The sequence below is a fragment of the Cotesia glomerata genome, unplaced genomic scaffold (assembly GCF_020080835.1).
Source record: "Cotesia glomerata isolate CgM1 unplaced genomic scaffold, MPM_Cglom_v2.3 scaffold_71, whole genome shotgun sequence".
Lineage (NCBI taxonomy): Eukaryota > Metazoa > Arthropoda > Insecta > Hymenoptera > Braconidae > Cotesia > Cotesia glomerata.
In genome coordinates this window covers 1-26,879 of record NW_025404358.1, presented here as the reverse complement: position 1 = coordinate 26,879, position 26,879 = coordinate 1, and the positions used below count along the sequence as shown (strand labels likewise).

At 27.7% G+C, this 26,879-nt stretch overlaps 4 protein-coding genes across 5 annotated transcripts; 2 read left to right on the top strand and 2 right to left on the bottom strand.

Moving 5' to 3' along the window:
• The first annotated feature begins 1,823 nt into the window (after positions 1 to 1,823).
• LOC123274761 (cyclin-dependent kinase 9-like) lies at positions 1,824 to 3,178 on the top strand. Its single transcript, XM_044742486.1, has one exon. It carries the CDS (start codon positions 1,911 to 1,913, stop codon positions 3,057 to 3,059), a length of 1,149 nt encoding a protein of 382 aa, XP_044598421.1. The 5' UTR covers positions 1,824 to 1,910; the 3' UTR covers positions 3,060 to 3,178.
• A 5,832-nt stretch (positions 3,179 to 9,010) lies between these two features.
• LOC123274760 (cyclin-dependent kinase 9-like) lies at positions 9,011 to 9,928 on the top strand. The gene has a single exon (XM_044742485.1). The coding sequence runs from the start codon at positions 9,098 to 9,100 to the stop codon at positions 9,926 to 9,928; it is 831 nt and encodes a 276-aa protein (XP_044598420.1). The 5' UTR covers positions 9,011 to 9,097.
• Positions 9,929 to 12,859: 2,931 nt separating this feature from the next.
• LOC123274759 (BUB3-interacting and GLEBS motif-containing protein ZNF207-like) lies at positions 12,860 to 22,921 on the bottom strand. 2 transcript variants are annotated; one of them, XR_006511570.1, is made up of 7 exons: positions 22,644 to 22,921; positions 22,156 to 22,282; positions 21,621 to 21,982; positions 19,928 to 20,246; positions 19,356 to 19,830; positions 18,312 to 18,390; positions 14,436 to 14,565 (listed from the first exon to the last, which is right to left on the bottom strand). XR_006511570.1 is itself a non-coding variant. In XM_044742483.1 (6 exons), exons 1-6 carry the CDS (start codon positions 22,682 to 22,684, stop codon positions 14,456 to 14,458), a joined length of 1,434 nt encoding a protein of 477 aa, XP_044598418.1. In that variant the 5' UTR covers positions 22,685 to 22,917; the 3' UTR covers positions 12,860 to 14,455. The 2 variants fall into 2 exon arrangements, 1 of the variants encoding a protein (XP_044598418.1); XM_044742483.1 differs by lacking the exon at positions 18,312 to 18,390 and having other exon boundaries at positions 12,860 to 14,565; positions 22,644 to 22,917.
• Positions 22,922 to 23,174: 253 nt separating this feature from the next.
• On the bottom strand, positions 23,175 to 25,792 carry LOC123274762 (zinc finger protein 765-like; the record flags this gene model as incomplete). The annotated part of the gene is made up of 4 exons (XM_044742487.1): positions 23,175 to 23,769; positions 23,844 to 23,986; positions 25,395 to 25,596; positions 25,678 to 25,792. Coding segments are annotated over 4 exons (971 nt in total), but the record flags the coding sequence as incomplete, so codon positions are not given.
• Between the last annotated feature and the right edge of the window lie 1,087 nt (positions 25,793 to 26,879).

The window sequence follows — 26,879 nt, the reverse complement described above, 5'->3', positions numbered from 1 at the left end:
AAATCATACGACAAATCAAACGATTTAAATAGATTTATCGATCTCATAAAAAATTTTTATTACTTCAGCTGAGAAGTGAAAGTCTAGAAAATTTTCAACAAATTAATTTCTTACTACATTGGTTATTTATTTCTAAATAAATTTTTTCTCTCAGTGAACTGATTCATTCAACTGCTTACGCTAAATGTTTATTATATTAAAATTATATGATACTGAAACTGACAGACATTTGATAATTTATAGGATTTATTATCAATAAACTGTGACAAAAAAATTCTATATGCAAAAAATATAAAAATCGATGAGTGTACATTTTTAAAAATAAATGTTTAAAACTAATTTTTTTATTAAATAAAACTAAAGGAATTTCAAATGACAGTTGATTTCGGTATCATTTAAGTTAAACTTTTAAATTAAAAGCCTATATATAATCAATTTTATCCTATTCTTCAGATAAGAATATATATTTTCAATGAATATTAAAAATATATATGGGTTTGTGTCAAGATTTTCTCAATAAAAGTATTTTCACCTTATGATTAATAATAACAATTAATTACTTATAGCATATTGATATTAAAGAAAAATATGAAAAGAAAGTTTTTTTTACTTGTTGAAAAATTTGGTGGCCCTGAAAGGGGCCATTTTTTTTGTTGGGGCAAAGGAAAAGAAAAATTGTCTATAAATTATAAATAATATGATGCTATATGTAAATTACTTCAGTAAATTCGATGATATTATATTATATTATTATATTACCTTTGTCGAGAAAACTTTTGATCCTTGAGTAGATAATGATTTCGAGTAATTTATGGCCCATAGTTGTTAATAAGCTGATAGGGCGATAGTTTTGTAGAAAGAGACTATTTTTCCCTGGATCTTGGAAGATAATTGCATTTTTAACTTCTTTAGGAGTTATTAATGGAGTCTCATTGAAATTTAGTTTTTGTCTCATTATCGCATTATATGAATTTTTTGAAATATATGAATTCTTTAACTAGGCCCATGATGATTTTTGAAAAAAACTAAAAATGAGATAGAAATGTAAATGGTGAAAATGTTTAGTAATGAACAATAAATGACAAGATGTTTGAATAAACTAGCCATATTTTTAATAGTAGATAAGATTTTTAAGCATGAAAGCCAAAAAAAAAATTTTTCCCGGAGTATTTTTCATAATTATCATTGAAATTTCTGTCATTCCTAATCTATTTCATCTAAAAAAAAAAATATAAAAATGCAAATTAAAGCTTGCTTAATAAGCTATCAGATGCAATTTACAAGAATTCGTTAGGATATCGCGTTCAATTGTTATCACACGGAAATACGGTAAAAGCGAAAATTTTTACGATTTTTAAAAATGTTTAAATTGCTGTAATTCCTAAACTATTTGATTTGGAAAAATGAATAAGTATGCAAATTTAAGCTCCAAGAATCGCTCCAAGAGAGAAAAAAAAATCTCAAATTTATAGTTTAACAATTATCTCATTTGCAATGTTCAAGATAAAAAAAATTATTAATTAACGATTGCACAACTGATATAAACATTGTGAAAAATTATCTATCAGAGAGAACTGTAGTGATTATAATTGAAAATCAAAAGTAAATCAAAACGGATAGAAAAATTTGTGATAGTGGGAGACGTTATCTGCATTGTGATTGGTTAGTTGATTACCTCAGTGTATCTATTTTTTTTTTGCGTTTTGTCGTAACCAGCGAGCCAATATAATTTCGTTTACCCCCTCTACATCGTTTAACAAATTCGGATTGGCTCGCCGGCTCCATTGAAATCCAAAATAAATTAAGGATATTTAAAAATTCCAAGTCATTCTGGAAAATCTCTCGAGTAATCAGTGCAGTGATAATTCATACTGTTCTTTGTTTGGGAATTGCTTAAAAACTTAACAAAAATGAGTTCGCAAGGATTAGAAAAATATATCATGAAATATAATTTTGCTTACTGTGGTGAATCGTCCAAATATCAAATAATTAGTAAAGTTGGTCAAGGTACCTTTGGAGAAGTGTTCAAGGCTAGAGACACCACTTATGCAACAATTGTTGCTATGAAGAAAATCATCATTGAGAATCAAACAGAAGGGTTCCCTATCACGGCGTTAAGGGAAATACGGATCTTTCAGTCACTCAAACATGAAAATGTGGTAAAACTAATTGAGGTTTGTCACACCAAAGGCACACAATCCACGCGCTATCTTCCCACATATTATCTCGTACTTGAGTACTGTGATTATGATCTTGCTAAGTTGATCTCCAATACTAAGTTAACATTTCGTTTAAGTGATATCAAAACAATAGTGCAACAATTATTAAATGGATTATATTACATTCATAGTAATAATATTTTACACAGAGATATAAAACCAGCAAACATTCTAATAACTAAAAATGGTGTTCTAAAATTAGCTGATTTTGGTTTGTCAAGAGCGTTCAGTGCAAATCAATCTGACAAAGAAAATCGCTATACCAATCGTGTAGTTACACTTTGGTACAGGCCACCAGAGTTACTTCTAGGAGATAGAAATTACGGACCTCCCATTGATTTGTGGGGTGCGGGGTGTATAATGGCTGAAATGTGGACCAAATCTCCGATTATGCAAGGTAACTCTGAACAACAACAGCTTACATTGATATCGAAATTCTGCGGTTTAATTACAACAGAAGTATGGCCAAGTGTTAAAAGTCTTGATTTATTTAATAAAATTGATTTACCCAAAGTACAACAAAGAAGAGGCATAGAAAAATTAAAGACATACATCAAGAATGCATACGCTTGTGATTTATTAGAAAAACTTTTGATTCTTGATCCTAGTAAGAGATACGACGCCAATTCGGCGTTAGACCATGACTTCTTCTATACTGATCCACTGCCTTCTGACTTGGGTAAAATATTGACTCAACACTCGCAGAGTATTTTGGAATCCCACACATCATCACGAAGACCAGCAAGAGACATGCAACATCCTTACCATCGAATATCCATTGGTGCGGCTAGACCTACTGTCATCAGAACTTATGATGGTTATCAAGATCGAATTTACTGAAGTAATTTACATATAGCATCATATTATTTATAATTTATAGATAATTTTTCTGTTCCTTTGCCCTAACAAAAAAAAATGGCCCTTCTCAGGGCCACCAAATTTTTCAACACGTAAAAAAACTTTCTTTTCATATTTTTCTTTAATATCAATTTGCTATAAGTAATTAATTATTATTATCATTGTTATTATTAATCATAAGGTGAAAATACTTTTATTGAGAAAATCTTGACACAAAAACATATATATTTTTAATATTTATTGAAAATATATATTCTTGTGTGAAGAATAAGATAAAATTGATCATATAGGCTTTTAATTTAAAAGTTTGAACGATACCGAAATCAACTGCCATTCATCTTAAAAAATGTACACTCATAGATTTTTATATTTTTTGCGTATGGAATTTTTTTTGTCACGGTTTATTAAAAACAAATCCTATAAATTACCAAATGTCTGTCAGTTTAAGTATCATAAATCTATATATATATATATATATATTATAGACTGATTAAAAAAAATCGACTATTTTTTTTTTCTTAAATATATCGAAAATATTGTTGGAAATGATGAAAAAAAAATCCTGTGAAAGTTACAGCCCTTAATATTAATATTAAGATGTCCCGCATGGTAAATTTCAATTTCCCGTATGATTAACATGGGAAAGCTTGTTTTTTTGAGTTTAGAATTTTATAACTCTTTAATGGTTTATCAAAAAAGCTAGACTAAATCATTTTCTTGTGTAAAATTGAACGCTCTACAAAAAAGCTATTTTAGAATTTTTCGATAAATCGACGCGTTTTGAAGTTATTCAACTTTAAAATATAATTTATAATGTTTTTTAATTTTTTGACGAAACTATCAAGTTTATCAAAAAATTTTGTCAAATTTTACAAATTTTTTGTATTCTATATTTTTTTTTGGTTTAACAGATCCTTTTATTTAACTGTCAAATTTCTAATACTGTCGTATCTTAATTTTTCAATAAATTCAAATTAATTTTATTTTCAATTAAAAATTATTTTCATCTATATTATTTAATTGATTTTATAAGTTCATAATATTATATATTTCAAATTCATGCAATTAATTTTATTACTTTAATAAAAATGTACTGATTTAATTTTTTTATTTATCGAAGCTAGTTTCACAGTTAAAATCATCGAAGCGCGAAACAGAGAAGACATCGGTTGTACTATTTGTTCTTAATTAACCACACTACTATTCATACCATCAAAAAAGCTTCAAGCACGCTCCCTCTCTTAGTATCTGACCACCTCGCACTACAACGCTCATTATTCCGCGACTCGACGCTTTAACCGAACTTTTTTGATTTGGGTAATAATAACCCATTGTTCAATTGATAACTGTGAGTGACGCGGTGTTCTAACCTCCAAATTCGGACTTTGATTGTTGCTATAGTTTATCATTGTTTTTCGTGAATATTTTTGGCTTGTATTTTAAATTCATTTTTTTGCAATTAATTAATTCATATCCTAGAATTCCTTTTTTATAAGTTATTTGTCCAATTATTTGATGAACGATATTTATTCTTCTTTGAATTATTTCGTAACTGAGTCCTTTTTTAAATGGACAAAATCGATTATAAAAAATGGATAAAGAAATTTATTTAATTGGTTTCCCAATAAATGGTATTGTTGGACGTAAATTTCCAACTTTTAAGGGCGTTTTAGCTTTATTTTTCTATAATCATAAAGTACAAAAGTGTGGTGTTAAACAAAGTGCTTTATTTACTGTAACCGAGGTTCAAGAACAATGGAAAAAGGCTCAAATTCCTACTTGTGAGACTTTAAATGCCATCAATAAGTTATTGAGAATGTTAAAAAAGTGGCAAAGTTTGCAGCGTAGTTATAAACGGAGACAATCATTCACGCAAATCAAAAATGAAACTGTTTTTAAGAATAAGTTGAAGGAGTTATTTGATATTGCTCACACGAAAGCAGCCAAAACCTTAAGTAAAGAGGGAAATGAATTTTTGCTAGCCCAGAGATCATCAGGTCGGCGTGGATTTATTGATAATTTTCCATGAAAACCTCTAACATATGAAGAACTGATGCTGGTAGATGAAAAAAGTATGTATTAATTCAAGTTTTTCACAAATATTTCATGTTAGTTGCTGATTGATTAATTTATTGACTTTGAAATGATAGAAAAAGAATTGTAAAATATGGAGATTTTTTACTTTTCGCATTAAGTAGACAAGCAAGCACACAAAATCTTTATATTATTTTTACTTCATTAATTTTTGCAAAAAGTGTGATTTTCAGTAAAGTTTGGTTAAAAGTTTTTGGATGCTGCGGTCAAAAAGCAGTATAAAAAAAATCACGGGAAAAAAGCTTTGCGATTTTTATGTTTTTTTTTTACTTCATGAGCTTTCAAGAATATATCGAGCTATGAAAATTTTTAAAAGTACGATGTTTTAATAATTTACAGATTCGGATGAACTGGTTGACAATAGTACCATCACTCCAAGCCAAGATAGTAACACTACTTCAAGCCAAGGTACACTAACAACATCACAATCAACGATAAGTCATGTTTCAAATTTCGAAGATGAATTATCTCTGCTAAAAGTGACTTCAAAAATGTCTATAATGACACCTGAACTTGTCGCTGCATTAAATCGCGGAAATGTAAGCAGTAGAAATGCTACTTATATCATAGCTGCAACTTTAAAGATTGTTGGATATGATCTTAATGATGTTAATTTAAGCTACAGTACTATTCGACGGGCACGTATATCTCTAAGAGAAGGTATTGCTAGAGAACTGAAGGAACAATTGAAATTGGATGATAATTACGTTGTTCATTGGGACGGGAAACTTTTAAGTGATATAGTTGGGTCTGATACCGTTGATAGGCTACCTATTGTTTTATCATCATCTGGTGAAGAACAATTATTAGGAGTTCCAAAAATAAATTCTGGGACTGGAATAGAACAAGCAACAGCTGTACATTCGATTCTAGATCAGTGGGGTGTTAGTTGATATTTTAAAGCAGTGTGCTTTGATACTGCAGTTACTAACACAGGTAACATTACAAAATTTTTCTCATGACGTTGAAGTAAATTTGTAAGATTTACACAATTTCGCTTAAAATACTTCAAGATCATTAACATAAAACTGAAAATTTTTTTTGTTTCTTAAGTTTTTGTGAGCAACAACAAGTTTAAAATACAATTTGCATTATTCCAATATCTCACTTGAATTTTATTTTTTAGGTATTTATCACGGCGCAGGTGTTGAATTAGAGAAAGCTTTAGGTCGGGAACTTATTTGATTACCATGTCGTCACCACATGTTTGAAATTATTTTAAAAAGCGTGTTTTTGAAGTGTATTGGCCTAAACAAACAGACCCGAATGTGCCAATCTTCAATCGATTCAAAGGTTTTTAGAACAAAATTGATAAATCAAAATTCAAAGCGGGTATAGAAGATACCGCTGTTGATCAAGCTTTGTCAGACATCACTGATGAAATTTTAGGATTCATTGGAGAATATTTGCAGGTAAGATCTGTGTTAAGTGATTAAGTTTTGTTGCATATCTTAAAAAATCGTTGAGAAGAAAAAAAGCTTATCAACGTTATCGGTTCAAAAATTATTTGTATTTTGGTTCAAATTCATTCATTATTTCTTTTCTTTTTGACGAATGGAAAATAATAGTTTATGAATCAATATTTTGAATTTTAACTTCTTTGCAGAAATATCGACCAAGGAGTGACTACAGAGAATTTTTGGAGCTGTCATCAGTTTTCTTAGGAGTTGTTCCAAAAGAAAATTTTTCGTTCAAAAGTCCAGGAGCTATGAGTCATGCTCGTTGGATGTCCAAAGCAATATATTGTTTAAAAATATTCATTTTTCGGGAAGAATTCAAACTCACAACTTATGAGATAAATAGCCTCCGAGAAATATGCAAGTTTATCATCACAAATTATATAACAGCGTGGTTTACTTCGACTTCAGCGACTTTGGCTGCACAACATGATTTAATTTTCATGCAGAAATTAATTCGATACAAAGCAGTAAATTTGGGAAGCATACGTCAAATGTGAAAAATATTTAAAGTTGAATCTTCTTTAATTCGTTGTGGGGTGTTTGAAGCCACAAAGTTACATCCTCATCAATGAAATCAAACGATTTAAACAGATTTATCGATCTCATAAAAAATTTTTATTACTTCAGCTGAGAAGTGAAAGTCTAGAAAATTTTCAACAAATTAATTTCTTACTACATTGGTTATTTATTTCTAAATAAATTTTTTCTCTCAGTGAACTGATTCATTCAACTGCTTACGCTAAATGTTTATTATATTAAAATTATATGATACTGAAACTGACAGACATTTGATAATTTATAGGATTTATTATCAATAAACTGTGACAAAAAAATTCTATATGCAAAAAATATAAAAATCGATGAGTGTACATTTTTAAAAATAAATGTTTAAAACTAATTTTTTTATTAAATAAAACTAAAGGAATTTCAAATGACAGTTGATTTCGGTATCATTTAAGTTAAACTTTTAAATTAAAAGCCTATATATAATCAATTTTATCCTATTCTTCAGATAAGAATATATATTTTCAATGAATATTAAAAATATATATGGGTTTGTGTCAAGATTTTCTCAATAAAAGTATTTTCACCTTATGATTAATAATAACAATTAATTACTTATAGCATATTGATATTAAAGAAAAATATGAAAAGAAAGTTTTTTTTACTTGTTGAAAAATTTGGTGGCCCTGAAAGGGGCCAATTTTGTTGGGGCAAAGGAAAAGAAAAATTGTCTATAAATTATAAATAATATGATGCTATATGTAAATTACTTCAGTAAATTCGATGATATTATATTATATTATTATATTACCTTTGTCGAAAAAACTTTTGATCCTTGAGTAGATAATGATTTCGAGTAATTTATGGCCCATAGTTGTTAATAAGCTGATAGGGCGATAGTTTTGTAGAAAGAGACTATTTTTCCCTGGATCTTGGAAGATAATTGCATTTTTAACTTCTTTAGGAGTTATTAATGGAGTCTCATTGAAATTTAGTTTTTGTCTCATTATCGCATTATATGAATTTTTTGAAATATATGAATTCTTTAACTAGGCCCATGATGATTTTTGAAAAAAACTAAAAATGAGATAGAAATGTAAATGGTGAAAATGTTTAGTAATGAACAATAAATGACAAGATGTTTGAATAAACTAGCCATATTTTTAATAGTAGATAAGATTTTTAAGCATGAAAGCCAAAAAAAAAATTTTTCCCGGAGTATTTTTCATAATTATCATTGAAATTTCTGTCATTCCTAATCTATTTCATCTAAAAAAAAAAATATAAAAATGCAAATTAAAGCTTGCTTAATAAGCTATCAGATGCAATTTACAAGAATTCGTTAGGATATCGCGTTCAATTGTTATCACACGGAAATACGGTAAAAGCGAAAATTTTTACGATTTTTAAAAATGTTTAAATTGCTGTAATTCCTAAACTATTTGATTTGGAAAAATGAATAAGTATGCAAATTTAAGCTCCAAGAATCGCTCCAAGAGAGAAAAAAAAATCTCAAATTTATAGTTTAACAATTATCTCATTTGCAATGTTCAAGATAAAAAAAATTATTAATTAACGATTGCACAACTGATATAAACATTGTGAAAAATTATCTATCAGAGAGAACTGTAGTGATTATAATTGAAAATCAAAAGTAAATCAAAACGGATAGAAAAATTTGTGATAGTGGGAGACGTTATCTGCATTGTGATTGGTTAGTTGATTACCTCAGTGTATCTATTTTTTTTTTGCGTTTTGTCGTAACCAGCGAGCCAATATAATTTCGTTTACCCCCTCTACATCGTTTAACAAATTCGGATTGGCTCGCCGGCTCCATTGAAATCCAAAATAAATTAAGGATATTTAAAAATTCCAAGTCATTCTGGAAAATCTCTCGAGTAATCAGTGCAGTGATAATTCATACTGTTCTTTGTTTGGGAATTGCTTAAAAACTTAACAAAAATGAGTTCGCAAGGATTAGAAAAATATATCATGAAATATAATTTTGCTTACTGTGGTGAATCGTCCAAATATCAAATAATTAGTAAAGTTGGTCAAGGTACCTTTGGAGAAGTGTTCAAGGCTAGAGACACCACTTATGCAACAATTGTTGCTATGAAGAAAATCATCATTGAGAATCAAACAGAAGGGTTCCCTATCACGGCGTTAAGGGAAATACGGATCTTTCAGTCACTCAAACATGAAAATGTGGTAAAACTAATTGAGGTTTGTCACACCAAAGGCACACAATCCACGCGCTATCTTCCCACATATTATCTCGTACTTGAGTACTGTGATTATGATCTTGCTAAGTTGATCTCCAATACTAAGTTAACATTTCGTTTAAGTGATATCAAAACAATAGTGCAACAATTATTAAATGGATTATATTACATTCATAGTAATAATATTTTACACAGAGATATAAAACCAGCAAACATTCTAATAACTAAAAATGGTGTTCTAAAATTAGCTGATTTTGGTTTGTCAAGAGCGTTCAGTGCAAATCAATCTGACAAAGAAAATCGCTATACCAATCGTGTAGTTACACTTTGGTACAGGCCACCAGAGTTACTTCTAGGAGATAGAAATTACGGACCTCCCATTGATTTGTGGGGTGCGGGGTGTATAATGGCTGAAATGTGGACCAAATCTCCGATTATGCAAGGTAACTCTGAACAACAACAGCTTACATTGATATCGAAATTCTGCGGTTTAATTACAACAGAAGTATGGCCAAGTGTTAAAAGTCTTGATTTATTTAATAAAACTTGGAGGCTGCCGATTTTTTAGAGCACTTCTAGTACCCCCCCACAATATATAAAAAATAATCAGGCTGCTCTAAAAAATCGGCAGCCTCCAAGGACCCTTGAAAGGATTTTTTCTACATTTTTTTTCAATTCATGTCTTTAGGGTGGCTGGAAGAGTAGTTCTGGGGGTGTTAGCAGCCTGATTATTTTTTATATATTGTGGGGGAATACTAGGAGTACTCTAAAAAATCGGCAGCCTCCAAGGACCCTTGAAAGGATTTTTTCTACATTTTTTTTCAATTTATGGGTCTTTAGGATGGCTGGAAGGGTAGTTCCGGAGGTGTTAGCGGCCTAAAGATTTTTTTTATTATGTAGGGGGGTACTAGAAGTGCTCTAAAAAGTCGGCAGCCTCCAAGGACCCTCGCAAGGATTTTTTTAGAAGTTTTGAAAAAAATTCTGAAGTCTTCGGGGTGGCTGTGAGGGTAGTTTTGCTTTTTAGAGGGGTCAATGTATCATTTTTAGGGCTATTTGTATTTTTTTGGAGCCGAAAAACTATTTTCAGTTTCAAAAGCAAAAAAAATTTTTTTTTTATTTTCGTTCATAAAAAAATGATCGGATCTTCAGGTACATGTTAGAACCATTTATTACAAAGTATAAAAAATACATAAAAAAATGAAATTCAAATATTTATTTAGCACGTGTTGTCACTAATAAATGATTTTTGACTATACACGAGCATGCGCACTCGGATACATTCAACGGTCAGGTAGCTTGCAGCTGCTATGTTGTGTCCTGTTCTACCACATAGACTTCGGACGCTCTACTTTCTCTCTCGCACCTATCAGATGGCTAAAACTCTAAAAGTTTTTAGCTAGGCAATAGTGCTTTAAGTATGATTTTTTGCAGGCAAGTCTATATGACTGATTTTGTAATAAAATAATCTAAAATTTGATATAACTTTCGATAAGTTAGCAGAACGATGGAGTCACCTATATTGACTTACCTGTTCACATTGGCTTGCCAGGTAGCTATACACAAAAATGAGTAGGCAAGCCTACTGAGGCATATTCTGTGTGTTAAAAACTAACAATGAAATAAAATTCATTTGTTTATCAAAAGAATGAAAGTGATGAAAAAAAATCGATTAAAGTTAATTTAATTAAAAATAGCCATGAGCACTTTCAGATAGGCAAGTAATTATAAGCATATTTGTTTATAAATTATATTTGATAAAAAATATGTCTCATCTGGTTATCAGATCGGTGAAGGTCGATCTCCCACCGGCTCTTAGACTAGAATGGATTCTCTCGAATTCTAACCCCAAAAGGGGTTGCGGGGGCGTGAATAATGAAAATTTCTCATTTTCAAACAATAGTTTCTATGGACTCAGAGTTTTGTTGGAATCTTTTATTTATAATGTAGAAATCATCTCGAATAGGATCTTACGAAATTCCTCCCTAACATAAGAGTACGGCAGTAATAATTGTCAAAAAATTTATATTCTTCAAATACAGTTTCTACAGATATACAATTTAATAGAATCATAGATAACATCAAAATTTTTCGCACTTTTAGCTAGGCTGATTTCAACTTCACTTATGAAACCTGCAATTACTTTAACTGAAATTTTCAATGCTTGTTTCAAATTTTTTTCTTCATGTTAATTATTATTCATTTTTGGAAGAAAGCCACGGGAATGTTATAGTGATTGCACATTGAAAGTTTGAAAGATGGAATTTGGAATCTGTGCAAGTCAAAACAATACTCCAATTTAATTTCAAGTCTAGATCTAAGAATACAATTCTATTTAATTCTAAATACAATGCTAAGTGCCCAGCGGAGCGGGCGGGTAACAGCTAGTTTAATATAATAAAAATTTGGCATGGGTAGTTGAATGAATCAGTTCACTGAGAAAAAAAATTTCTTTAGAAATAAATATCCAATGTAGTAATAAGAAATTAATTTGCTGAAAATTTTTTAGACTTTTACTTCTCAGCTGAAGTAATAAAAATTTTATTTACAATAACTTTCTTGTGGAAAAAAAGTTTTTAAGGTTTGTGAAAAAAATAATTAAAAAAACAAAGGTAATTATAACAATAATATACTTTTTTTTTTAATGAACATGACATGAAATTAATTAACTATATCTTGAAATATAGTAAATTTGAAAGGTCAGGAAATGAAAATTGGAAGGTTATTGTTTTATTGTATTTATTTTTAAATAATGAATCTTTTTGATTATAAAAGCACATAGGTGTTGACAATACGCATCTCTCCGTCCCTATAGGAGTCAAATCATTTATTTCAAGCAATATGCACAAAATTCAGAATTACACACAGCTAAGCATTCATCAGACAATTGTATCTAAATAAAAAAAAAAAATTATCCCCACTCACTTACATTCACTCTATTTACAATCGACAATAGCAATTAACAAACTAATACTTTGTATAATTTAATATACAATTAATTAATTAATATCATACAAAATAAATTTACACTAATTGGTTTTGGAATAATTGAAACACTGAAGATTAGATAATTTTTTTTTATTTAAATTCTAGATACAATTGTTGGATTAATCGGTTAATAAATAAAATTTTTTTGATAACCGATAAATTTTAATTATTTTTTTTATTCATTTTATTCAATTACTTATTTATCATTATTATTATTATTCTTATTATTATGAATATTATTACATTACTATTAGTCACTCGTTCATATTGTCAAGTCAACTTTCTTTACATTTGATTTTATTTAGTAATTTAGTTATTATTAATATTATCATTATTAAATGTTAATTATTAATTGTTTGATGAACAATTTACATATTACTATAGTCTTCAGTATTTTATTAATTGTATTAAAGATATAAATTTATATATTAAATGAGTATTTAATTTTTAAATTTACAAACCAAGTAACTTGACAAAATGATAACGATCAAAACAATCGCCTGTCTTTTTTTAAATAAAAGACAAGGGACCAAAACTTATTAAAAAAATTGGTCCAACAGCGATGTAAGCTGTGATTGCTTTAAACAGTAAGAGACTATTGCCTGCTCGTTTCAGGAAATATGTCAATATAAAAATAATACATGTTAATAATTAACCAATTTAAATAAACAAAAAAGAAAAAAAAACAAAAATTAATTAATTAAAAAACCCTAATACAAACATTTAAAGATAATAAATTAATTACATGTGTAATATTTTACAAGCATATAACAATTTGTTAATTTAACTACTTCTTAAGATATTTAAAACGTTTTATTATTTTTATTTATATTTTAATTATATATATAATTCATTTGAGTTTTCCTAAAACGTCAGGCTGTGCTTAAACCCACCAAAACTTTCCACAGATTTATTATTTTTTAAAAAATTAAAAAAAGATAAATATTATCGGCGACACTCACTGAATTTCCATAATTTTTTTTTATAATTCAGATTGTCTTGCTGAATTGTTTAAATTTATTGTTATTCAATTTGAAAGTAAGATCAATTAAAAATTTTAATTCTTTGTTATTCAAAAAGACAATTTGTAAAATGAAATAATTTTAACAATGCGTAGTTTTTGTACGTACACTTGTTCACAGCATATAAATTTTAATATTTTCAATTTAATTATTAGATTCGAATGTAATAGTAACGATAATTTAACATAATTTATTCCGTTTTATTTAATAAACTAATTGATTTGTTACCAAAGAAAAAATGTAAATAAAAATATTTCGATAGCGATAAATATAAATTTCGTGATTCTAATGTAAAAAATTTAATAACTTTTAGTGAGCACTTTCCGTACTTACCACTCACTCATGCGTCGTCGACACGTTTAGTAGCTTGAATGGAAAATGAAGAACCATTTTTCTAAATTTATTTTATTAACAACGCCACTCAAATAATCTATTAATTAAAACAAAAATTTATACGTAAAATAATAGCAAAAATGTTGTTAATAAATAAATAAAGAATTATAAATGATTCTTAACAAAATAAAAATATTTACGACAGACTAACCTGAGGCAACCGAAACCTTCACACTGCGGCTAACATTTTATTTTATTTATCGAAACATTATTTCGTCCATTAAATATCAACTACAATTCAATTTAAAATATTAAAAAATTTTAATTGATCAATATTTTTGTCAATAAATAATCAGAAAATTTTTAGCGGCAGCGTGAAGCGCCACCCGTATCCACACTAGGACATCCTGTGGATGATAAACAGTACCTGGAATTACTTTTTACGCTTATTAATGACAGATTGTTACTTCCAGATGCTGTTTAGTGTAACAATATTTAATTTGATAATTAATTAATTAATTAAAAAAAAAAAAAACAAAGGCTTTTGCTAACTTCGTGTTAACTGAGGATCAGTAGCGTTGATATCTTGACTTTGCACATGACAGTCCTCTTGAAAATTTAAACCAACGGCTCTTGCATAATAATTATATTACATCAATGGATTTGAGTCAGTAAATTTTTCACTTGAGACAAAGTCAGGGCTGGGCCCAAAGCACAAAATGCAGTGATGGATTAGGCCCGTTAGTTTGAGGTGATCATCTGAAGCGTGGATGCATCATCGGTGTTAACATCGGTCCACCAGGGAATCCCATTGGAGTCGCGAATGCTGGATGCATCGCACCTGGGGGCAATGCCCCGAGCATACCTGCAATACCACAAAAAATAATCAATTATGATATTCCGTGAAATGATATTGTTTTTATTTATTTGCAATTCTTTTGGTTTTTATTTCATTAAAATATCCATTTTTTAATTTCCCATATTACAAGTGTATAAATTAGCGCTTTGTGTAGATTTTATTCAAAAATACTTACGTTTGCTTTTTTTTATTTTATAATTATTAATAATATTAAATTATAGGTCAATTATTAAGATTAATTGACTAAGTACACGCACTCGCATTCTTTGTTTCATCCAGTCTCACAATCGTACATTACTATTTTTTTATATTATTATTTTTTTTATTTTGATTTTATATTAATTACGAAATGGAGTATGGCTTCGTGTTGTGGCAGATTATCAGGTGACAGCTGTGGATTATATGGAAAAAAATTTTATATTATTGATCAATTTAATTTAAAAAAATTTAATTATTTTTTCTATATTGGAAATAGACCCAGTAAAGTAACAGTAATATTTTTTCTAAATAAAAAATGTATGAAAGTTGAAAATTTAAATCTACTTTTATTAATTAAAAAAACAAGTTCGTTTAGTAAATTGAAGTTGAAAAAGTTTTTTTTTTTTTTTTTATATTTTTACTAGTAATATTTTGATAATCAACTGAAAAATATAATTTAGTCAAGAAATTAATTAATAATAATAATTGCATGTACGCTCAGCAAAATTAGGCATTCGCATTGTATCGACTTACATATTGTCTTTGCACATTTTATATATATATATATATATATATATATATATATATATATATATATATATATATATATATATATATATAAAATTAACTATATAAATTCTTTTTTTTTTTTAAAAAACAATGAATTTTTTGTTAAATAATTTTAAACATTTGTAATTTGATTTTATGATATAAAAGAAATTTTTTATTATTGATCTATTAATTTTAAAAAATTTTAATTTTTGTTTCTTAATTTTCAAATAGACCCAGTAACGCAACAATAGTATTTCTTTTTAGTAGAAAATAGATCATAGTTAAAGGAAGCCAAAAAAAATGCAAATTGGTAAATAAAAAAAGTTTAATGAATTGAAATTAAAAAAAAAATTTCATTTTCTATCAAGGAATTTTTGGATCATCAACAATTTTACATATCGACGGTTTCATTAGTAATTGGTCTAACTCCTTATTTTTAAAGGGTGATTTTTTAACATTTTGATGTAGCAATAGTCCAATTATAAATTATTTGAATGATCCAAACCAAAATATTATACCTCTTCCTATTAGATATTTAATGGTTTTTTAAAGTGATAATAAATTTTGAACTAATTGTTTTCTTGTACAAATGAAAGATTCTCTAGAATGGAGTTAGACAATTTGCTAATTAGAACCTCGATATGATCAGTAAAATGACGTCAACAGTTTCATAAAATGGGCGACGTGAATGCGTATTGTACTGACTAATATATTTTTTTAATTTCAAACTTTTGTAATTGGGTCTATGCCGTGAAAAAAATTTTTTTCCATACATGGAATGGATGTAAACTAATTGGATTAGTAATTAAATTAAGGATACATGGATAATTGTAATTAACGTTAATTAATAAAAATATTTCTACCTTTCCCACCTACTTCTACCCAACGATTCCATCACAGGAATCCAAAAAATTAATGTACGTTTTAATTTTATAAAAAAAAAATAATTAACAAAAAACAAAGCTTAAGACGTTCAGCATGCAGTTTTGGTGCCGCATACATTACAATTCACATCATCAAACCGAGATTGCTACCACACCAACAAATTAAACGTCTGTTTAAAAATAAAAATTATGTAATTAAAAAATAAAAAAAAAACTAAATAAATAAATAAATAAAAAGCTGCCACCCGAGAATATAACTTAACAAACAATAAAATAAAAATGACTGCCCGCCACACACGAAGTTCGATGTAATGGTATTTAAACGTATAATATTAATTATATTATTATTATTATTTATTATAAATTAAATATACTTTGATATTGTGAATAATTTACTTACTGTCGGTCGGAGCGACTTATCTAAATTGTTTGTGTGACACAAAAGCTAAGGCTATGTGATAAACATACGTTACGTTACGTTTTGTTATTTAAATTTAATTTAAAATAGTAAATAAATAAATTTAACAGAAACAAATAATAAAATTAAATAAAAAATTAAATAAACGTACCATTGTCCTCAACTGTTTATAAATTATATATTAATAATAATAAAATCATTCTTACGGCTGTCATTCTCGCAATCAAACGAGTTCATTTACTCTTTCTTTTTCACAAACGAGTACCTGACAATTTTTTTAGTAAGAAATTAAGACTCTTCCGTATTGTCCTCTTCGGCGTTCTGCTCCTTTTTCTTCCTCAGATATTTTTATTTATTTATCCATTAATTATTTAATTGTTAAATATTAAATAAATAATTAATACCAATTAAAGCGTAACTTCTAATAGTCATTCTAATAATAATTATAATAAAAATAATAACAATAATAATATTAATAGTAATTGTAATAATAATAATAATAATAATAATGATAATGATAATAATAATGATAACAATAATAATAATTAATCTATCTAGTACAATTTAGAAACAAGGAGAAAACATTGAAGCAGGACGCGTGCAGATTATTATAATCAAAGCCTTTTTTGATGATTAATCACGTACACGTTTTGTGTAAAAAATTTTTAATTAATTAATTAAAAAAAAATAAATAAATAAATAAAATAGAATTACTGAAAAGAAAATTTTTTGACGTTAGAGATCCGAAGACTCCGATACCCGTGCTCAAAAAATAAAATTAAAATTAATTTATAAATTATTAATAATAATGATAATAAATATTTAAGTAAATAAAAGCGTTCATCAACTACTTTAATCACAACACCAGGATTCCAAGCTATAAAATTGTTCAAAGTCAAAATATAAGGAATTGTGGCAATAAACACGGTTGGCAGATAGGAAAGAAGTTGTGAATTTTATTTGTTTATAGATGTGATTAAATAATAATGATAATAATAAGTTAATCATAAAAAACTATCAAAAGAAATGTCACTTTCATTAATAAATAAAGAGCTAATGATATGAGCGAATAAAAAGCTAGTAAATAAATTATAACCAAAATTCAATTAAGCAATTTGTAAATTTTCCACAGCTCGAAGCGTTTCTTAATCGTATTTTTTAATTTTAACAAAGTGATATCTTTAAATAATCGGATTTATTTGAGTAATACTTTTTGTAATTAACTTTAGATAAAATAGATATTTTTATAGTAAATAATTATTTTAGTCCTCTTAATTTAATTATAATTGAAGAAATAAATCAAAATACCGCCACAAACAGCGACGAAATTGAAAATCTTAGAACGCAAAATTTTAAATAATGAAGCGCTAGATATCAAATATGACTGATATGAATATTTTTGAAGACTTGGATAAAATAAACGATATTTTTCTAAATTAATTAAAACATTTTTTAATTATTTTTAATAATTGTGCGCTATTAAATTTTATCAATCTTTCTGAAATTTAAAATTGCTTAATTGTAAAAAAAAAAAAAAAAAAAATTAAAAAAAAAGAAAATGCAGAGAGTGTGAATTTTATGATTGTAATGACGTATGTATGTAATAATAGTAATAATAAGTAACAATATATATGAGATATATTTATATATGTATAGATATAATAGGCCATGTCACCGCATGCTATTTGCTAAGGACCAACCTTGTTGTACTTGAATAAAACACGTATTTAGTAACCAGACGAGGGTTGTTCAACACTCACCAAGGAGTGACTGGGCGTCCTGCAAACGCACCGTTAAAACGTAAAAAAACGTATGAGAAATACGTTTAATCGTCAACAGGATTTCTAAATATATCATCATTCTTTTCATTTTAAATTGCATACATGTGAATCCTGATTGTGCTTAAATTTTTCAATATTAATTAATATTTTATATATTTAACATTAATAACAACCATAGAAATAGAAGTAGTAGTCTTAGTAGGTAGTAGTAGAAGTAGTAGTAGTAGTAATAGCAAAAATAGTAATAAAAAAAATTTAACTATTATATTATAAAAAAATAAAAAAATGAATAATCCCCAAATGAAGTCTATCAATACTCAATCTCGCTCTCTTTCACTCACGGCCGAGTGTTATTTTTATTTAAAATAATAGTATTTTAAATATACTCACTCGACCTTTTATTCTCCTAGCCAATTTAAAACAGGATCTAAATGCAACCGGCACAGTATTATTATTGATTTATGATAATGCATATGTTAAAGAAATGTTAAATCGTTAATGTTATCATTTTCAAATAAATTAAGTATTATTAATATCAACTGGTAGGACAAGGAAATAGTGTTAAAATTGATCGCAGTACTACGAACAATTATTAACAAAAGAAAAAAATTGATAAAACAAAAGGTACATATATATATATATATATATATATATATATATATATATATATATATATATATATATATATTATATGTATATGTTTGATGAAAAAAGACCTTGTAGATGCAATGGAAGTGGATAAATATAATAGGAACCATACACGCTCGCAGTCAACGATCAAACGAAAAGAGAGTGATGTATATATATATACACATAAATATATTTATATATGTAAAATATGGAATATATTTAAATATATAATTGCGCGTATAATATCGTAGATTTATTCTGGTCTACAATATATAAAACTGATTGAATTTATTGATTTATTAAATTGTTGGAACTAACTTGATGGAGACTTACCTGGTGGCAGGCCCATGGGGGGCGGTCGCATCATGTTACCTCCGTGAATGAGAGCCGGAGCAGCGAGCGTCATCGTTGGGCGCATAAGCGGAGCCATGAGCGCAACGGAAGACACGGGAATAGCAGCGGTCGCAGGTACCATCATTTGTGGTGGCCTCTGAAAACGTTGCTGTTGTTGCTGTAAGGCAGACAGAGCAGCTTGCTGACGTTGCTGCTGGTCTTGGAATGCCGCCGCTGCACTCACGGCTGCCGCTTGTTGCTGCTGAGCTGCTTGTTGTTGTTGCTGCGCTGCTTGCTGTTGCTGTTGTGCTGCTTGCTGTTGTTGATGTTGGTGGTGTTGATGCTGTTGATGCTGTTGTTGCTGCTGCTGTTGCAAAACAGCCGCTTGGTGTGACGCTTCTGCGCTCGCAGAATTACGATTTGATTCGTCGTTCTGACGACGTTGGTATTTAGGTAACCTCGCCCGTATTTCCTCCTATTTTTTTTTATTATTATAATCATTTTAATTAGTTTCACAGTCGATATTAATTAATCATAATATTATTGTACTTATTGATAAAATTAATACTCACGAGACTGAGATCTTCGGGCGGGTGAATTATTTTACTAGCGGCACCTGTCGTCGCTATTAAATTAACCTTCTGATCATTTGAATTATTCGTCGGAACAGTTGATTCACTACTGTAAGCCGGGAACGTAGGTTTTATTGGACCTATAGATCCACCAGCTACCGAAGTTATTGGTTTAAAATCAGTACCGATAGGCGTAGAATTATGTACCGATGACGTTGCTGTTGAAACTACAGCGGGGAAAAGCGGCCTCGTTGGCATCGAAGCCCCAGAAACTGGCGGTTGCATACCTGGAGGCATTCCTGGCATACCCGGCATCATTCTATGATTGATTAATCAATTAAAAATATATTGCCAAAACTATTGTTTTCATATACTAGTTCTTGATAGTTTTAATGATAAAAATCATTGTAAGATTGTAAAATAAAAAATTAAGGTAAATATTTACAAGTGGGGCCAACCATTTTCATTTTCATATTTTGAACGAAATTTCTGTTTGATTTTATGAATATATTTTTTTTTGAAAAATTCATAAAAAAAATGAACAGTTTTAAAGAAAAAAGTTGATTATCACAATTTTAACAAATTTTCAAAAAAATTTATAAATTTTTTAGAAAATTGTGATGTTCAACTTTTTTTTTTTAAATTGTTCGTTTTTTTATTTACTTTTCAAAAAAATATACAGTGTAAACTCTATATAACGTCACACAAATTAACGACAAACTCCCTAAAACATCGAAATCACTCGGCTTTGGTTGGTTTACGACAACAATTAAGTAATAAAAAGCACTTTAAGTTGCCAAAATTAGTAAAAACTGCGTAGCTGTGTACGTTGTACTGTCGGCAGTTATGAATTATCTATACGTTGTGTCTAAATAAATACGATTAGGTTTACAGCCAATGGACTAGAGTGTGATTAAAAGCCTCAAAGGTCACAAAAATTATTGATGGAGGATCTGAGGGTAAAACTTATGTTTATGCAAAAATAACAGATTATACGCAATAGCGACCGAATAAGATTGTTTTTTATGTATATAATTACTAACACTAAGGTAAAAGACCCAGTTATTGACACTGATCTAGTTTTTGACACTTGCAATTATTTTAATTTATAAAAAAAAAAAAAAAAAAAAAAAAAAAAAATTAACTCTGATAAATTAAGAAATATAATTTTTTAATTATAAATTTTAAGATAATTGATTTTTTGAGAACATTTTATTTTTTTAATTAGAATAAAATTGCAAGTGTCAAACAACTAGGTCAGTGTCAATAACTGGGTCTTTTACCTTAGTCTGAAATAAATTCTTTCTTTTTCTAATTCTGATTTTTTTTCTCTCTATTCAACGACAACTCTCTATAATGACATAAAATTCATGCTTCCTTCAGTGTCGTTATATAGAATTTGCACTGTATATCAAAAAAAGACAAAATAGAAATTTTATTCAAAAATATGAGCCAAAATTTTTTTTAACTTTTGAAGGCAAAAAAGCTATCGAAATCTTTATTTTTTTCTTTCACGACATTTTATCATAAATCTGTCGTAAAAATAAGCAGAACCAAAAAAAAAATTTGAAAATGTTAATTTTCAAGTTTCAATTAATTTTCAAGGGTTGACTTCACTTGTAAATAATTACCAAAATTAATTTCTTATCTAATGACCGAAAAGTTTATATTAATTATTGAACTAAATACATACCCTTGCATGAATGGAGGACCGACATGACCCATGTGTCCCATCATATGATGCATCGGTGGAGGATATTGTCCCATTTGATGCATCGGGTGGTGTCCTGGCATACCTTGCATCATACCCGGCATCATCCCTGAATTCGTAGGCATTGCTCCAGGTGCTGAACCTAATAAACCTTCAGGTTTAGATTTTTTTTGTGCAGGCTCATCTTCTCCTGAACTTGGCGATCCAGGTCTACCGCCGTTTCTCTGGCGTTCGTGTTCTTTTAAATCATTTGGTGGTATTCCTTCCATTCCATAAATTTCTATCTCTATATTACTACGATTTGGCATCGAGTTTGGTACTTTGTCTATTGCCTCTTTATGTACCTACAAAAAAAATATTTACTTTAGTTTATTTTTACAGAACTTTAAATCAATTCATTGATATTCTGAATATTAAATTACATTCAGTTGCTATGGAGACTTTATTTATTCAGTAAGCTTTTGATCAATAATAATAATTCGTAGTATGGAAATAGGAGTAAAAATTATATGCTTACCTGCATACAATGTATACTTAATCCCGGGCCAGTGTATAATTTTTTGTGACAAATATGACATTTAAAATGTTTGGCTTTTTGATGTTGAATTAAAATTTTTTCATCATCGAACTCACGATTGCAATACCTTTTGATTAAATTTAATTAAAGAATAACATGTTAGATAAAATATTTTAAATATAAATTTTATGTCAAATTTTTAGAACTAATATTTGGTACTGCAGTAGTGACATGTATTACATACTTTTACTGCATTAGTGTAATAATGATAATAATTGTCAGTGGAGTAAACACAAGTGACGCAATGTGCAATTAAATATGACCGAATTTTAAACAAATAAACAAAAAAAAAATAATACTTATTATGTTAGACAATTGTTGTGATTATTTAAAGCTAATATGTTTACTGAGTACTAAAAATAGCTACGTAAAAACTTTAAAACCTTAGATCACTTTATTCTTAAAGTATTCGAGTTAAAAAAGGATACCAGCACCAGGGTCTTGACTGCTTCTTCTTCTTACGTCCCATATTTTAATATTTATAAATAAATAAAATTTATTAAAATTAATATTATTTTTTTGTAATCGTTATTGTTAGACGAATTTATTTATTTATTAAAAATTTGTTAGTAAATTTTCACAGGCTATAAATGTACATGATCATATCGAGCACACGTAAAAAGTATTGTAGCAAAATGGTGGAACTTTATTCTTCCGGGTTTTATTTTGTCAGCGGAAGTTGATAACTTCAATTCAAATGCGCGCGCAATAACGCGCGAAACATTATTTCTGTTCAAAAAAAGAAAACAAAAAAAATTATTTTTTATAAGAAATGACAATTTCATTTGTACAAACAAATTTTTATTTTCATTTCAAATTAATAATTTTTTTTTGTTAATATTTTAACAATTTTTGTCATGAATACAAACACAAATTTGTAAAAAAAAAAAAAATTAATACAACAAAAACAATTTTTTTTAAATAAAAATTATTCATTAATATTTGATAATTATATAAATCTAAAAATAAAACTACGGTCTAAATCTAATAATTAAATAATTTAAAGTAAGGTTTTTGAAAAAAATTAAATTCCTATTTAATTGTTAGCTTTTTAACCTTTTGTTCAAAGGAATATCACTTTCCGAATCACTAGAATTACTTTCTGGCTCAGATTTTACTTTAACATTAACTGTACTATAATTTTGTCTGTTTACACTCGATTTTCGAGGTAGACTCTTTGGAATATATTTTTCAGGGCGCGGCTTAACTCTACGAATGTCAAAATCCTGATCAATTTTAGTAATTGTTTGCAACCTTTGCTCCTCGGAGGTGACATAGAGATCATCTGGTTGATGGTAACTATTATGGGTATCATAAGCTTTTTTGCTGTAAAAAAACGCAGAGCACATGGTACATTTAATTAAATCACTCGGCACAGCTTCGCGCTCTTCTGGCGAGTGGACTCTTTCTAAATGCTGCTGAAGATTGAATTTTACTATGTACTCTACGCCACATAGATGACAATAGTAAACACTAAGAGCGTCGTTCATTGAGTTTACTTTTATTTTGTTACTTGGAGGTGGTGTGGCTATTGGTTGAAACATATGTACAAGCCTGTAATTTATTTTTAATTCATTAATTATAATTTTTTTCTTTTAAGGTAAAAAATTTAAATATTAAAATATTACCTTTTGTGGACTGATTTATAATGATAATTCAATGCTTTTTTATTATAAAATACAACGTTACATTCTTCACATTTTTCATTTTCTTCCGTTGTACTTTTATCGACCGAGGTATCGTGTGATGTTATATGTGCATCTCTGTGTGTCTGAAAAAGTTCATAATTAGGTATTTTATTTTTAAGAAAATTTAAGTTTAGAGTGATAAAAAAAAAATTTAATCATAAAATAAATCATTCCTAGCCAAATTAAAAGAAACTTTGTAACTCATAATTGCTGCAATTTTCTCCTTATGTATAATTAATCTATTTTCTGTCTCTTTTTTTCTATTAATACTGCTTATATTTAACTTCCCTCAAAACTTTTGTAATACCAATGTGTACAAAGCCGTTTGGCGTTAAAAATATATAATAATAATAATAAAATATTATTTTATGGAAAAATGAATTTGAATTTTTAGGTGAATTTAAAAAGATAATTCTTATGTTAGGAGCACGTTAAAAAAAAAAAAGATTTAAAATAATTCGAAATGGCTCAAAGCGATTAAAAACGATTCAACTTGACAAATATATAGATATACATTTTACATGAATTGAATCGTTTTAAATCTTTTTTTTTAATAAGAGAGTATTTAAGTTAAATTAAAGTGTCATTAAATTACTCGATTTTGCGCTTTAATCATAATATAAAAATTAAATTTTTTTAATTAAAATAAAATGATTTGTATTATTAAAAGCCCTAATGCGTTACTATCAAGAGTGTAAAGATCTATAGAATACTAAACAAACTAAAACTAGATTTAAATTGATGTCTCTCGCTAAAATTAAAAAAGGATTCGCGTAATGAACGCTTACTAAAATAGTTTTTCTTCAAATTAAATAAACTTTTTTTCAATAAAAAAGTTACTGTGAGAAAATTTTTAATTTCTTTAGATAAGAAATAAAATTGTTCAAAATTTTAAACTAATTAATTTCTTGTCACATCAATGATTATTTTTTTAGAAAAAATTTTTTCTCTGTGTGCTTCTACAGTAGGTAGAAACAAGATAATTTCTTCCCAACTGAAAAAAATAATCGTAAGGATTTAAATAGATTTTTTAGATATTTCGATCAGATCAGATAAGTCGCATGTTATTAGATTTTTCAATTCATTCATATCAATTTTTGAAACGCTATTAAAATCATTTAAAAATTTTGCTCTATAAAACATGCCCATTATGTTGCTATAAAATATTTTAACCTTTCACCAAATAATATTAAGATATTAAATTGTAGTAAAAAAACGCTAAGCTATAAGATAAAAGCTTGGATCACGAATCTGTCATTGTAATAGTACAATTTTCTGTGTTACAAGTATTATGTTTAAAGCACTTCCATATGAAATTTATGCAATATTAGTATTTCTCTAACTCTCTGTGCACTTTGTACTTTTTATATATATTTTTAAATATTTTGTAAAATATAGGATAATTTTGTAATATCTAGCTCTATGTACAAATGATCTTGCATCTCTATAGACCTGTATGCAAGAAATAAATTGAATCAATTTATCAATTACCTTTAGTGGAAATTGCATACCACAATAACCACAATAAAATTTAGCTGGTGAATTAGGATGTATTTTAAACCGATGTCTAATTGTCGCTGCTATTGTTTGGAAACTCTTTCCACATATATCACACGCCGAATCATTAGCCGCTGGTGGTGGTTTAGAGGCAAATGGTTTACCACGTGCATCAATTTCTTTATTAGCATGTTTTCTAAGCAAATAAAATAAATTAAATAAGTAAGCTTATGTTTATATTTATATTATGATTTGACATAAGTGAATAAAAACATACCTGAAGTGCACTTGAAGAGCTTCTTTACTCTCCAGAGAAGCTTCACAGAGAACGCACTTGTGCTCCACTTTGATGGTATAATTAGCCGGACTTTTGTTGTCCGACTTAACTGAACCTTTATTGAAAAAAAAAAACGTAAATAAACTTTAACAAAATACATGCTTGTGATAAAGTTGACATTCATCTGTTTACTTTTTTTATGCTACTTACTTAATTTTAAATAATTCTAGATTTATCTTGAATATTTAATGTTGTTAATTGTTCGGTAAATAATTAAAAATCAATATTTTTGTCTATCTAATCCAAAAATTATTAATAATTTGTGGCATTTTATTAAAAAGGAAAATCAATTTTCGGCCATTTTTTATGGAAAATGCGCCATCTATAGTTATCAATGTTATCATGATTATAAAAATATTTCAAGTGTATGCAAAATAAAATATTGAAATTAGCTGACAGCTGTCAATTTTTTTAATTTTTATAACAAATCAATTACAATAATAAGAATTTCCACTATTAACAGTCAACGCTCTATGTATTTGACTCGCCCGTACAGGACCATTCTCTGTATTTGACTCGTCCTTGTCCATAAGAGCTGTGTTAAATCGTCAAATACAGAGGAAGAATAGTTAACTATGTATAACTATGTCAAATACAGAGAGCGGTCCAATACAGAGAGCGTCGACTGTTTTTTTTTTTTTAATTTTCACATATGGAATTTTTTTATTAAATTGTTTTTATAATAATTTCATTGCTATAAAATTATAAAAGAATTTTTAATGCCTGTCAACTTGAGTGTCATAAAATAATTTCCAATGAAGAAATTATTAAAATAAATAAATAGCACTCAATTTATTTTTTTATATAAATTTATATTTCACATAAAAATTTATATCGCTTTATAATAACACAAAGATTACAAAAGAATAATTATACTATTATAAATATTCTGAGCATATAGTTAATACTATTTTAATTTATTATAATCTATTTGTTAATAAACTAATAAATTCAAAAACACGAGAATAAATTTTTTTTTATATCTGTCTTTATACCTAATATTATAATTTGAACTTTATCAATTATTTGAAAAAAAAAAAAAAAAAAAGAACTTTAAAATAATTTTATACTTTAACTCTATAATTTAATATCTATCAGTTCGTTTCAGTAATAAAATTAATATTGCCAAACAATTACAAATG